General features: G+C 44.4%; 3 protein-coding genes across 3 annotated transcripts; all 3 read right to left on the bottom strand.

The window, feature by feature from the left end:
* Positions 1-48: 48 nt before the first annotated feature.
* On the bottom strand, positions 49-2,151 carry LOC118319403 (protein Wnt-8-like). The gene is made up of 6 exons (XM_035649783.2): positions 1,995-2,151; positions 1,864-1,897; positions 1,634-1,763; positions 1,143-1,268; positions 857-999; positions 49-760 (listed from the first exon to the last, which is right to left on the bottom strand). Exons 1-6 carry the CDS (start codon positions 2,060-2,062, stop codon positions 203-205), a joined length of 1,059 nt encoding a protein of 352 aa, XP_035505676.1. The 5' UTR covers positions 2,063-2,151; the 3' UTR covers positions 49-202.
* A 175-nt stretch (positions 2,152-2,326) lies between these two features.
* LOC118319404 (protein Wnt-8a-like) lies at positions 2,327-8,057 on the bottom strand. Its single transcript, XM_047334422.1, has 6 exons — positions 4,670-8,057; positions 4,537-4,570; positions 4,256-4,394; positions 3,723-3,848; positions 3,471-3,613; positions 2,327-3,261 (listed from the first exon to the last, which is right to left on the bottom strand). Exons 1-6 carry the CDS (start codon positions 5,011-5,013, stop codon positions 2,695-2,697), a joined length of 1,353 nt encoding a protein of 450 aa, XP_047190378.1. The 5' UTR covers positions 5,014-8,057; the 3' UTR covers positions 2,327-2,694.
* Positions 8,058-8,592: 535 nt separating this feature from the next.
* tmsb2 (thymosin beta 2) lies at positions 8,593-10,189 on the bottom strand. The gene is made up of 3 exons (XM_035649787.1): positions 10,032-10,189; positions 8,832-8,936; positions 8,593-8,646 (listed from the first exon to the last, which is right to left on the bottom strand). The coding sequence occupies exons 2-3, from the start codon at positions 8,929-8,931 to the stop codon at positions 8,609-8,611; spliced, it is 138 nt and encodes a 45-aa protein (XP_035505680.1). The 5' UTR covers positions 8,932-8,936; positions 10,032-10,189; the 3' UTR covers positions 8,593-8,608.
* Positions 10,190-13,698: the final 3,509 nt, after the last annotated feature.

Below are 13,698 nucleotides of genomic sequence, written 5' to 3'. Positions count from 1 at the left end.
AGTCACGTCATTTCCCCATGACTGGAAATAAAACGTGGCATTCAGGGCTCTTATTTAATTTTTTTTATTTAAAGTCTTCATAAATAGCGTTTATACAATTCGACATGGGGGAAAAAAAAGTGCAAACAGATATTTAACAATCGCTTCATTGTGACCTGTAGACAGTCATCCGATCAATGTGATCATCATGATATATTTTGTGTCATTTGGGTCCACGGTGTCTCCGTCTGAAGCCGTGTCCGTCGGAGCCTTCCCTCCTGGCGCACACGTGTTTGACTATCACCTGAGAGCAGTCGTCGCAGTTCACCTTGCAGCACCAGTGGAATTTGCAGTTGCAGCTGCTCACCGCCTCCGTGCGCCTCTCCTCCACCCTCAGGCCGCACTCGTGGCACAGCCGGCGGCAGCTCCTCCTCTCCCACTGGGTCAGGCCGTCTCCGTGCTGCACGCACTCGCGGCCCTCGGTGCCGTACAGGCCCAGGCTCACGTTCCTCCGGCAGTAGTCCGGCGAGTCCTCCAGGTAGATCAGCTCCGTCTTGTCGATGCTGCCGAACGCGTCCACGATGGCACCGCGGCTGTCCGCGCTGTTGCCGGCGCGCATGCGCCTCTTTTCGATGTCCAGCTTCTGGGCTCGATCGTGCTTGATCTTCAGGTAGTTGCCAATTTCTCTGAAGTCCGACAACTGCGTCCAGCACGTTTGCACGCTGCAGCTCTCAGACATACCGTGGCATCTGCAGATGCGCTTCATTGTTGCCTTCACAGCCTGTTGGGGAATTGGAGAACGAAGCCTGACTTAGCCTGCTGCCTTGACAACTGTGTCTAATGTCAGAGAAGTGATGGTGGTGAGTGTGTAACTTACCAACCGTCCGGCCTCGTTGTTGTGCAGGTTGACGGCAGCCCTGGAGTCCTGACCAGTCTCCTGCGCATCCACGTACTGTTTGGAAATCCTCTCCCCGAAATCCACGTTGTCACTGCAGCCTCCCCACAACCAGCCACGGCCACCTGCACACGCGCAAAACACATCACTGGAAATCAAATCACCAACTTTAACCCCATCACAGAAAATCCCTCAAACACAGAAATAAGTCCACGTCTTTAACAGTCTTGATATAGATAAGTAACGTGGTGTTTGCTGTAATACTCACCAGTTTTCCCGTTTTTTGAGACGTCGCAGCCACAGTTGTCGAGGTCTCCCAGACTACAGTTCCTGGTCAGAGTGTACACGACCCCCGCTGCACTGATGGCGTGGACGAAGGAAGTCTCTCTGGTGGCTGTCGATGAGGATGAGTCATCACGTTCATTTATTTATTTTTTAAATGAAGGGCAAATACATTCCAAACTTTCATATAGATCACATTCAGGAAATAACGTTTTGAATGAAAATCGTGCTGATAACTACTTTAACTACTCAAACAGTGTAAATTAAAAAAAAAATTGTACACGTTTCTAATGTGCTAATGTACTGCAAAATAACATGACAATGCAATAGTGGACCCATATTTGGCCAATTACAGTATTTTACACAGTCCATTTGTGCATACAACACTCATTTTACGCATGAATGTATTTTTTTTCCTTTCAACACTAGTCGACGTGCATACACACCACATGATATGTATTAACCTTGTCAACCTACCGCGTCTCAGACCTCTGAGCTGTGTTGCGCTGTCGGGACAGTTCCATCTGTCCCACGCAAACTGCTGCTTGCACTCCTCAATCCCACTCCGTGCGCCCACCTGCACGCTTCGTGCGTAGGTGAGAAAGGCCTGCAGGGGAGGCAGTGACCGTTATTATTATTCTTCGTATCACCTCTTGGCACATCACATTTTTAATTGCTTTCAGAATAATCGAAGTAATCAAACTCACCTTAGGCCCCGTCATAAGAAAGTTACTTGCCACCCTGAGAAGAGGATAGAGGTTAAAGGGTGAGGTCAATACATTTTAAGGTTAAACATGTATAAAAGATGCTGCCAAACGGTGCATAAATTGTGTCTTACCAAGCATGTCCCGGACATATTTTGTATAAAATAGGGAGGAGCAAAAATAATGACTTCAGCATGTCCATCTACACTGTTGGCCCCTCAAAAGTAGAGCGATGTAGTTATTTTGACCCTGCGCGCTGCAACTTTCTCTCTTATATGAATGGAGAACAAATGGGACTGTTGGGCTTTGTCCCTCTCGGTCCGAAAGCTGATTGGGTGACGGGTTCAGGAAACGCCTTTATGCGCACTTCAAAGGGTGCCATTAGGCACCGTTTATTTTCTACCCCTGTAGGACACCGGGACACTTAATACACAAATAACGTAGTCACTGACAAATCAGACGGAGTCAAACATATTATAAAAAAAATATTTATTAACATCTTCAATTATAATACATTTAAAAAATATGAGATACATATATACATCACAGAATACAAACGCAGAAAACAAATTCAAGTAATTATCCCTTATGAGCACCAACATAAACCACTGAGCATGCTGGAGGGTTTTGGTCCTCAAAATATGAAATAAAATTTTTATACATAAAGTCATCATAGATAAAGTGCATTAAAAGGCTTCAAGCAGTGTGATCGTTGAGAATGACATTGTTATATTATATAATATCATACTGCACGGTGCGTATTGAATGTCCATAATGATGTTATAGATAAAAATGTGAGTATATTGACTCAGAAGTCTCTGCAACAAATGGCGATCATTGCCGGCGCGCGCGGTGCCTTTGCTTCGTTTTATTGTGTGGTCTCCTCCCGCTCTCTTTACGCGCACAGTAATATTTGGTTACAGTCTGCGTGCATCTGTCGCACCTCACCGTGCAGCACCAGTGGAACTTGCAGTTGCAGCTGCTGACGACCTCGATGCGCTTCTCCACCACCCGGAGGCCGCATTTGTAGCACAGCCTGCCGCAGCTCTTCCTCTCCCACTGCGACATGTTCTTATTGCCCTTCAGACACTCCCGCCCCTCGGTGCCCTGGAATCCCGTGCTCTGGTTCCTCACGCAGTAGTCCGGAGAATCCTCCAGGTAAATGAGCTCCGTCCGGGCAATGCCGCGAAAAGCGTGCGTGATGGCTCCTCTAGTGTCCGCGCTGTTCCCGGCCCTCGCAGGCTTCTTGTCCATCTCCAGTTTCTTTGCCTGCTCGTGCTTCGCCTTCAGATAGTTCCCAACCTCCCTGAAGTCGGCCAGCTGCATCCAGCAGGTCTGGATGCTGCAGCTCCCGGACACCCCGTGACACTTGCAGGCTCTCCTCATGGTTCCTTTGACTGCCTGCCAAGATAGTGAGAGTAGGGATGTAATTATCAAACTTACACAACTTTCTCTTTCTTAATGGTTTTAAACTCAATGCAAATGACATGACACGTGGAGTTGTTTTTGACTCCACAATGTCACTGTCCCTCCTCTGAGATTCACCGCCTCTCACAAAACGAGACGGGCCGAACTTGAGTGACTCCAATCACAGTAAAATCATATCTTACCAGTCTGCCTGCTTCGTTGTTATGCAGGTTCACTGCCGCGCGCGAGTCATGGCCATTTTCTAGCGCGTCCACAAACTGTTTGGAGATCTTCTCTCCAAAAGCCACATTATCACTGCAGCCTCCCCAAATCCATCCTCGGCCACCTGGGGGTTGGGAATACATGATGTTACTCAGTTCATATAGAATTAAGGGTAACGTAGTGTAGTCTAATTGTAAATACTAAGCAATTTGGCACAAAATTAAAAAAATTACCTGTCTGTCCAATTCTGGAGTCGTCGCAGCCGCAGTTGTCAAAATCTCCCATACTGCAGTTCTTGGTGAGCGTGTACATCACTCCGGCAGCGCTGATGGCATGGACGAAAGACGTCTCCCTTGTGGCTGCAATAGGTGATAAAATATAGCAAACCAACATGTTACACATCTGTCATTTCAAATCTTGCACCATACATGCGTAATAGCTGCATAAATACTGTGCGTAAAAGGTGCGCAGAGCGTGCGTAAAATCATCATTGGAGATCATTAGGCTAACCATTTTGAGCGTCTCGGCTGTTTTTTTTTACTTGGTTCCAGCAACGACTCTAGCTTTACATCTGTGCCTCTTCTCTGTGGAGATGAGAGAGCTCGGTCAGCTACAGCACCGTCTCTGCCTGGGAGGATGCACTTAACGCGAGAGCCCATCAGAAAAACTGACAGATGCTGGAAATTGGAATTGAACTCTTCGCCACACCATCCTGTGGCAGCTTGTCATGCATATGTTACAGAGGTGTGGATCAAAAAAGTCTTACCACTTCGAAGGCCGTTGTGTGTGGACAACTGGAGTGTGTTCTCTGGGCAGTTCCACCTCTGCCACGCGAACTGGTGTTTGCACTCCTGCATTCCACTCTGTGCGCCAACTTGCACACTGCTGGCGTAGGTCAGAAAAGCCTTGGAGAGAAAGCAAAATACATAATTTGTTATTGCATTAATTTCATAAAATCTATATTAGAGAAGTTACTCATATATTCGATGCGTTTTTTTTCCCAAGAAGGAGTTTTACGCACACAAAAAATGACAAGAATATATTTACCTTGGGTCCAGTCATGAGAAAATTATTCACTGTCCTATAGAGAGAAAACGGAGCCACGTTAATCGCAGTTTAATATGCGATCAGCAAACAAACATTAGCATTCTTTAAAACGAATTAATCCAAAAGAACATACCAAGCTGACGCAAAATGAAAGTGACAGCACGCGGATAAAACCACAGCCGTGAGGAGATCGAATGGTCCCATGGCAGCTGTATTCCAAGCGTAGGCCTGCTCGTCCCTATCCCAGAAGTGAGTACCAAGAGTAGAGGAAGGCGACTGGAGTTGTAGCCGGACCCCACGCTGATGATATTTATATGGCCTTGCCCCTTTGATTGACAGATTTGTCCTGCAGGTAACGATTCGCTGTGAAAATGCGCCAACGACGACATCGATTGCCGCGTCCCATAGACAAATAGGAGCCATCGTCGCATAAGTGCACTTCAAAGAAATGACGCAGACAGTTAAACAGCCCCTCATTCATTCACCTGTCGTTCCCAGGCTTTAACACGCACACACGTTCCCACGAATTGAAACATGTACCCGGTGGATTATATCAGTAGGCCATGTTCATGTTTTATTGGATACAAAAAAACCACTCAATCCTACAATAATTTAATTTAAGTTTATTAAGATAGGAACTGTACAGCGTAACTGATACAGGTGCGCTGCACAGTTACGCGTACAGCGTAATATATTATATCCTATAGGAAAATTGGCCTTATTTATTTGTTATGAGGTGAGGATTTAAAATGGAGTTGGCTGCTGCACAGAGGTCACAGAAATAACATCAGCAACACTGCACAACTTGGCTTCCCCCGAAATAGCAGGGTCCCATACGCGCCCTGAATGAGGCCTCATGTGTAGTTGGAAACGTTTGGGAAATGGCACCAGTGTCCCAGGGGGGGAAAGACAGCGACTACAAAGCCATAAAGTCTTTCAGGGCCTCAAGGTATATAGTCATGTAAATATTGCCTCACACATCGGCGACATTGGCATCGTCGTGATAATAGGATAATAGATGTTTCCCTGCGAAACGACTTGGTGTGAAAACAGTCTGGAATTTACAAGAGTATAAACACATGAGAGCTTCGATGTTTTCACCAATAAAGAGTAAGTTGGTTTATTGCCATACTGTAAAATGTTGTTATACGGTGGGTTTGATTTGTAGACAAAAAACCTTAAACAAAAAAAAAAAGATTTGCTCCATAGTGATCTTTTTTTAGAAATCCAGGATTATCCATTGTGTCATGTAATTCAGGCTATTATCTCCCAATCACTGCGATCATCAACAGTCATCATGGCAGTTTCTGTCATTTCATACTAATACTGCGATTGGATGTGAGAGGAGTTACCAAGTTAGTGATTAACATTACTTTTTTTTTTATTAAATGGTTGACACTTGTCAAATCCCCATTTAGCCACTCAAAATCCCCGAAAAGCTATCCACTCAGCGCGGTGGACAATAGCATGGGCGAGGTCCGTGATGAGGTGTAGGTGAGGATAATCCCCAGTAATTAGATATCGCCCGCATTCACTCCGCAATATGACTGAAACCTAGAGCCCCCTCATCACCTGGTCGAGGAATGATACAGAGCGATTCAAAATCAATCTTCATAATTTGATTCCGAGTGCCCCTGAGTGAGGGGCTCTTTTTTTTTTAATGGAATTTAATGGGTTGACAACCTGCAAACAACAGCAGCCCCGTGCAGCTGGACGTGTTCCTACACGTCGAAACTCTCCAGCACAAATCACGTGGGCTGTTAAAGTGCATTTACTGAAATTTGTATATTTCATACATTTAAAAATAATCTACAATTCGTGTCAAGAGGACTAATCAGAACGTTTTGGCCCAGCAGTCAAATGAATAATTTGATACATAGTCCAGTTATTGTCATAATTAAAACCTTGTTAATAATAGTACTACTTATAATAATTTAAAAACGATCTGCTTCCTTCAATGTTGTTGCCACTGTTGTGCTTTAATGTGGATTCCAGCGCAGGCCCAAAAGCTGACAGGGCGGGACGGGACGGGACGGGACGGGACACGTCGGGGTCAGGGCCCCTTTGAGTTACACTATATGCTTAGAATAACACGGCGGCTCAGATGCGGGTTAATTAAATTGCTCGAGCAGACATTTCGGACACATTGAGGTGCGCTGATGCGTGATTTATGGCAGCGCGGAGTGAGAGAAGTGGAGCGGCGAGGGCGCAGGAGGTGACGCCTTTGACAGCGCGAGGGAGGGTGGCAGGACTGGTGACGCCAGCCTGGGACAGCAGAGGTGGAGGTCTGCAGAGGGCTATAAATTACCATTGTCGTTGTCTGTCGTTATTCAATTAAAATGACCTGCAATAAATAAAGGATATAGGCTACACATATAGAATTCAAATCCCAATAAATACCTAGATTAATTAAATCAAATGTTGTCTCTGGATACTAAATAAAAAATAGAATAAAGTAGAATCCAATTTTATATAGCCCAATGAGTTTATTTCAAAAAAGAAAAAAAGTTTATTTTGTAATTTATTTGTTGTTATTTCATGATGGCTTTTTATTTTGACCACAACATCTTTTGTTTAATATTGTCTTCTTATGACACCATTGTCTGGTATTGCTGTCACCAAGCCCCGCCTCCCTCGCCCTTCCAGCCAATCGCTCTCCTCTAGCCAGAGTCAGGAGTTAGCAAGCTAGCCCATGTTAGCAACAGCAACAAGAGAGAAACCCATCAGATCAGAGTATGACAATGATTGTTTTCATTAGTGATTAATCTGCATTACGTCATTGCTATATAGTTGATTGATAGGTCAATCCATGTCACATCACCTTCTGAGCCCAATACGACATCTGTTGATTGCTTTTTCCGTCGGACTATTCAAAACCCAAAGATATTCTGTTTACTAAGACTAAGAAAAACAGCAAATATTCATAAATATTTGATATCAATAAAGCCTTTGGAATGTTTTACTTGAAAATGACACAACTGATGAAGTGATGATTGAATATTTTTTGAATCCAATTCATTGAATGTCAAAACTCTAATGCCAATTAAAAGGAGAAGATGATATTATTCCTCATAATATGGAGATGAGTTTGAATAATTGAAACATTTATGGTACAGTTAAGTAGTTAGATATTAATTGGTTGGTTTAATTTAAAATGCATAGGATTATGTGTCTGCTGTTAGCCATTCGTCTGGGAGTAGATGATGATAATGATGATGATGGTGATGATTATTATTATTATGGTGTAAAACTGTGTTGCCAACCCTTATTCTAAAATCATTAATAAATATTAACCCTGTTTGTGCTTTGTGCTTTGATTTGCACAGTTGTGTATGGGACTTATTTATGTACTGTAAAGTGCCACAGCAAACAGTATGAGTTATTGAGTTAAAAATAAGCTGTAATAAATAATTGAGAGGCTACATACGTTATCTCCTTAGCATAAAACAAATGAAAAGTCTGGGGAATTAATATCAAAGCATTGCTATCAAATGTTATCTATGAGTAGCAAACTGTCGAGATGAATCCTTTCTATTTTATAATTATTCTGTGGCATTGCTTGGTCAGCATTTGCCTCATGAGTGTGAAAGTCTGAAATTTGCACGTAGACACAAAGGAGACCTCAAAATGCACAGGATTGACTGGTTCCACGTCTTCATATTTATTTCATAAAGAAAAGTAAAAAGTTGATTAAGAAAACATCCCACATGATTAGAATGATTGCCCTCCCCACCCCACCCCAACCCCCACCTCAGCCTGGATGTCCGTCTCGCTCGCTCTCTCTCTCTCTCTGTGCTACATCACTACACCACTCCCACGTTTGGCAATATTGGAGACGTGTTAGCCGTAAGCTAACGGTGCAAGACAGGCACCCAGGCCAAAGTGTTTCTGCCCGAGCCGCAAGAGAGCCCCCCTGTGTGGGGACGCATTATACCCTTACAGCACCCAGGGGGGCTCAGGTGCACCCTTTTCTGAAGACAAAAGTAAGAGGTTCAAATACTGTGATGGTCAAAACAAAGTGCTTCTTCACTGTGGCATATCAGCTTCTTCTTTTTCTTGGTGTGCTCAGAAGTCAAGGTGTGGCATCGCCTTTCCTCTCTTGCTCAATGGCTGAAAAAGAAGAGGAGACTGATTTTAGTGACTGTGCGAGGAGGAAGAGGATGCTGCTTCTTCGATTTGCTGTACATCAGCTGATGCTGCAGCAGCTGCTCTGCTTGCTGAGCACGTGGTCTGTCGGCAGCACTGAACGAGGCTTCAGCATTGTTCAGAAACACAGACACACGAGGGACACTCACTCTCTTTGGTGGGCAGAGGGTTTTTCTCTTTCGTCTCCGTCTTCTTCAGCTTGGCCTTGTCGAAACGGGCGATCTCAGTCATGTCGGGCTTGTCGGACATTTTGGCTGTGAAAGAGGAGAACGACACCTGAGCACAAAGGGGTTTGACGTTTCCTGTCAGCCATCACGTTGATCATGCAGCATAAGTTATTAAAGGCATGTAAATGTTGTAAAGGTCAAATCCAGAAGGCTCTGACTGATATTTAACATGATCTTTTCAGACGGCTGCACGGAAAGGGAGTGGCCACGGCCTGTGCAGCTCAGACATGTCCACATGGATGCCTGTGAGCGGTGGCCGCCTCCCACACGCTCTGTCTTGATATTCTCCTCCACAAAATGGTTATGCCGTTAAACATGTGCCTATTTCTACCAAGCCGTCTCTTCATTCCTTTGTCTCTCTCTGAGGCTGAGGTCTTTGTTCTCGTCCTCTGCATCCCCCCCCCCCCCCCCCCCCCCCCTCCCTCTCTCCCTCTCTCTTGCTGCATCCACCCCTGCAGCCTCCTGGATGGAGGCGATGCTCCACTGGCTCCTCTGCAGTCATAATCTTGGCCTAGCCTCAGGTTGGACTACTCTGCCTCGCACAGTCTGGCCCAGTCACGCCCCTTTGAACCACCACTGTGCGAGAGACTGCTTTGGAAATGTAACAAGCCCACCCCACTAGCCTGCAGCCAGTCATTTGCGAACCAAGCGGCCGTAAAATCATCCTCTTGAATTTAAACGGGTCCTGATAGAATCAGTTTGACGTAGAAACTAGTCATGCCGGGCTCATGGCCAGAATTATTGCGTTTTCTTTTCTAGAAAGCAGTATGCTGAATCATATCTCGATTACCCTGAGCTACAAATGGTGCCTACTGTAAATCCCTTCCGAGCTTTGACATGGACGACTACAGTCGCAATCTCAAAGTTTTGTCATTTCTGCGGCAAACCTAATCATCCAAACATCTGCTCTATTGTGTCTTTATCACTACCATCATCATCATCATCATCATCCCCAACATTCGTCTTTCAAAACATGCTGCTGTTGCTGCTGCTGCCATCAGCCTTCTCATCCTCCTCATCCAGCCACACCCCAATCCTTTGTCTGACTCCCAGTGAGACAAGAGTCCAGAGGCAGACACACAGACACAAACACAGAGAACAGACTGAAGGAGTCTTTCTTACCGGTGTTCCACAAAGCAGTGGGCTAAAGATCCACCGGCGGAGAGAGCAGGGAGGGATAAAGACACGGAGATGGAGAAGGGAGCGCGATGCGGAAGCTGAGTCAATCTGCCGGTGTGTGCACGCCTGCCTGCATCCAGGGTGTGGGTATAAGAGGAAGGGAGGGAGGGGGAGGGAGAGGGAGAGAGGTGGTAGAGAGAGAGAGAGAGTGACTGGGAGCTTGGTCAGCCTCCCTCCCTGTCATCAATATTCATGTTCTCAAGGGAGAAGAGCAGAGGGAAGCAACCGCAGACAGGAAAACAGCTGTGCTGTGTAGATCATCTGAGATTGATTGTGTTTAATAATTCAGATAATAGAGTTTTATTGTTATCATACATTTTGTTTTTGCTGAGTAAGTCCAGAGATAAACAGCTCAAGATGCTGGGAAGAACATTTGACCAGTTTCTCATCGTCATTAATAAGAACTCATGTGTACGGTGAACTATACTTCAATAATTATAATAGTCTTTACATACCGATGTGTGTGCGCGTCTGAATATGCAAAGCATTATGAGTCTTTAATAGTTTTACACATAGGAAGCACTGCATAAAAGCCTATTTATATATCATGATCTTTATTTTTACCAGGACAAGCCCGTGGCATATGGACCAGTGCCACATACCACAGTGTTTACAGCCTAAGATAGTTTGCAGTACCGGTCCTCAGCAGGGCCTTTTATGATTATATATAACTCAAGCAAAAAAAACTAAAAACAACATGATGGCAAAACTCGTTGAAGCAAGTTCTTTCTATAAGAATGTATGTGTCACTACATGCTGAAATAATATCCAAGTCATGGGTATGTATATAATTAAAGAAGGTGGCATTTTCATTCTGGCAATGTATAGCGCTGCAGAAAACCCCATCTATATTCATAATGCTTTTATTTTTTTATTTTTTTAAATATTGACAAATATAACATCATATACCAGAAATATCATTATTGCCAATATACTGTACTTCGGTAAAATTAAATTTATACATTTTTCACATATTTAAAAGTAGTGCTAAATACTGCAATGAAGGACCAGTGACCAGATACAGCATATTTAGAAGAGCCTTTGTACAAATTCACAAAACTCATAGTGATACACGAAATTTTAAAATTAAACTCATTTAATTTGTGTTTAAAGAAAAAGTACTGAATATGAACTGCTTCCAGCCTCTAATATGAGTAGTACTCTATGATAGTTAACTGTATGCCTTTGGATGTTTGTCAAAACTATGAATCTGAAAACGACACATTGAGCTTTAAGAAATGATGATGGTGCATTTCTTTTTAAATTCTGACATTTTATAAACTAAACAATACATCAGTTAATAGAGACCCCCCCCCACCCCAATTAGTCATACAATAAAATTATTTTACACACTGTCATTAATAATTTGACAACATTTAACAACAATTTAGCTGGAAATAGTGAGATGAGTTGCTATTTACATGGGGCCAGACTATACATGGGTTTAACGTTAATCCGTCACATCCTCTATTCTGCGCCTGATCAAGCGACCCCTGATTACATCAGGCTCTAATAGGGCTGCGACGTGCAGAGCCCATGGTCCTTCGCTGACATCATGAAACCCGCTGGTCTTCACTCTGTAATCTCCCCCAGAGCTACAGTTACAGCCTGGCGATGCCAGACAGACAGACGGCTCATCTCAGAATAGCACAGTGAGGATGAGTCAACATGACTTCAAACCCTGAAATGATACAGTGAGCCAAAGCTGGGGCACATTAGGTAACATTCTGGTCAGCAGCGTGCTAATGTGTGGCTTGATATTCCTGGATGACTTTGGCTTTTACTGGAGTACTTCCACGTCACGATGAGGTCATTCCTGCTTCTGAGTGCTCTGCAGGAAGGCTGCATCACCACCTGCTGGCCAAAGGCCGGAACTGCTTCATGTAGCAGGAGCCATTGTGCACGTGGGCCTCACAAACATGGATGCCTAAAAGCAGCCTCGTTAAAACTTTAACTTGACACGAGGCTCGCTAAATGCTAAACACGAAACCTATTCGTCCAGGCTAACCTATTTGACGATCACGTGGAGCTAATTATATTTCACCGTTCTCCAAATCACCCACTGGCTCAGCCTGTCAGACGTGTCTGTCTCCATTGAGTTGTTTGTTTCTCTGTGACACCGTGGGGAAGGGATGCAGGGAGATCTTTGACCTTCTCTAAATTTGAGCTGAGCCCCCCAATTAACCTTTCTGTGGGGGAATGTTAGGGATATCTGAGGCCCCGGAGACAAAGCACCCTGACAAAGGTCAGAGCCAGCAGCCAAATGACCTGTCGGCAGAAATCTGACAACCTGCTGCTCGGTGGTGGACGGCTAAAGACCAGTAAACCTTTCCTGGGATGAGGTCTCTCTGCTGTTTGACAATGTCAAGACGAACGATGGTGTCGGTGATAGGCGCACTTTGAGGCCGTGTCCGGCAAAAGCCACAGGATGGCAGCACTGTGCATTTTCAGATGTTTTTTTAAAGATTGATATTAAGATTTTTGTTGTATTCTTTCAATCTTCTCCTTGACTTCACAATATCCCATACACATAGTTAGGCTGTGTAAGTGCACAGTAACAGAGTCATGCTCAAATAAGGTGTAAACACAGGATGGCAGCACAGGACTATTTCCAATGTTCAGGTTGAGTGCTGCATTGAGGAGAGCCGTCTGTGAGGGACCACCAGGGGGCGCTCATCCCCCAGCATGACAAAAATCACAACTGCTTGTAACAGCCTGAATCCCAGTGTCACGCTCCTTCCATACTTGTGTGTCAATTGTACGGAGGGTTTGAAGCAAATCGGCACTCACATGAGCAAGTCATAGCTGGAAAAGGAGCGAGATACAGATATAGTTCTTTCAGCGAAATCAACATTCCTTGTCATCAGTATGGAAAAATAAGCGAACGGCACTCAACATGCACTGCAGCTCTGGGGTTGATTCGTTGCTATGTTTTCTTCATAGCATTATTTCAAATTCTTACCAGTAAAATGAACAGGTTAGAGAGGACTGAGGTCTCCGTGTGATCTCCGTGTTCTGCTCAGGGCAAGTGTGGAGGTCTAAATGACAGGTTTAACATTTTGGGAAATATGCTTGAGGCTATCAGGAGCATTTACCAAATATGAAGCTAATGCCAGGTGGCTAATAGCCCGAGAGGTGTCATGGAGGAGAAAAGAAAATTGTCCACAAGATTTAGGAATTGTTGTTTTCAGTATGAGCTACAGTATCACCTTGATGCCGTTGGTGTTATTGGTTTTCATATGGTTTGATTTTGAACTTGAATCGATGTGATTCAGGTTTGCGCTGTTTGACTTTGTTTGAGAATTCAAGTTGTATAGTCATAGACAGTGAAATAACGGCCTAGAAAAAATGTGTCAGTTGATCTGCTTTTTAGCTGCTGGTGGAGGGATTTTGTGACCTGTGGGCAGAGCCATGTTTTCCGTTTCCTCTCCTGTCCAGTACTTTATGCTCAGCGAAGCTGACCAGCTACCCGCTGCAGCTTCCTCCAGACACGAGAGTGGTGTCAACCTTTTTCATTTCACCCCCGGCAAGAAAGCGAATGAGGCCAAAATGTCAAACTATTCCTTCAACAATCAATTCTCCTCTTTCATCAATTTTTTCCTTCCTTCCT

The sequence above is a fragment of the Scophthalmus maximus genome, chromosome 9, assembly GCF_022379125.1.
Source record: "Scophthalmus maximus strain ysfricsl-2021 chromosome 9, ASM2237912v1, whole genome shotgun sequence".
Classification (NCBI taxonomy): domain Eukaryota; kingdom Metazoa; phylum Chordata; class Actinopteri; order Pleuronectiformes; family Scophthalmidae; genus Scophthalmus; species Scophthalmus maximus.
Note: the sequence above shows the minus strand (reverse complement) of the source record. Positions and strands in the feature narration are given on the sequence as shown.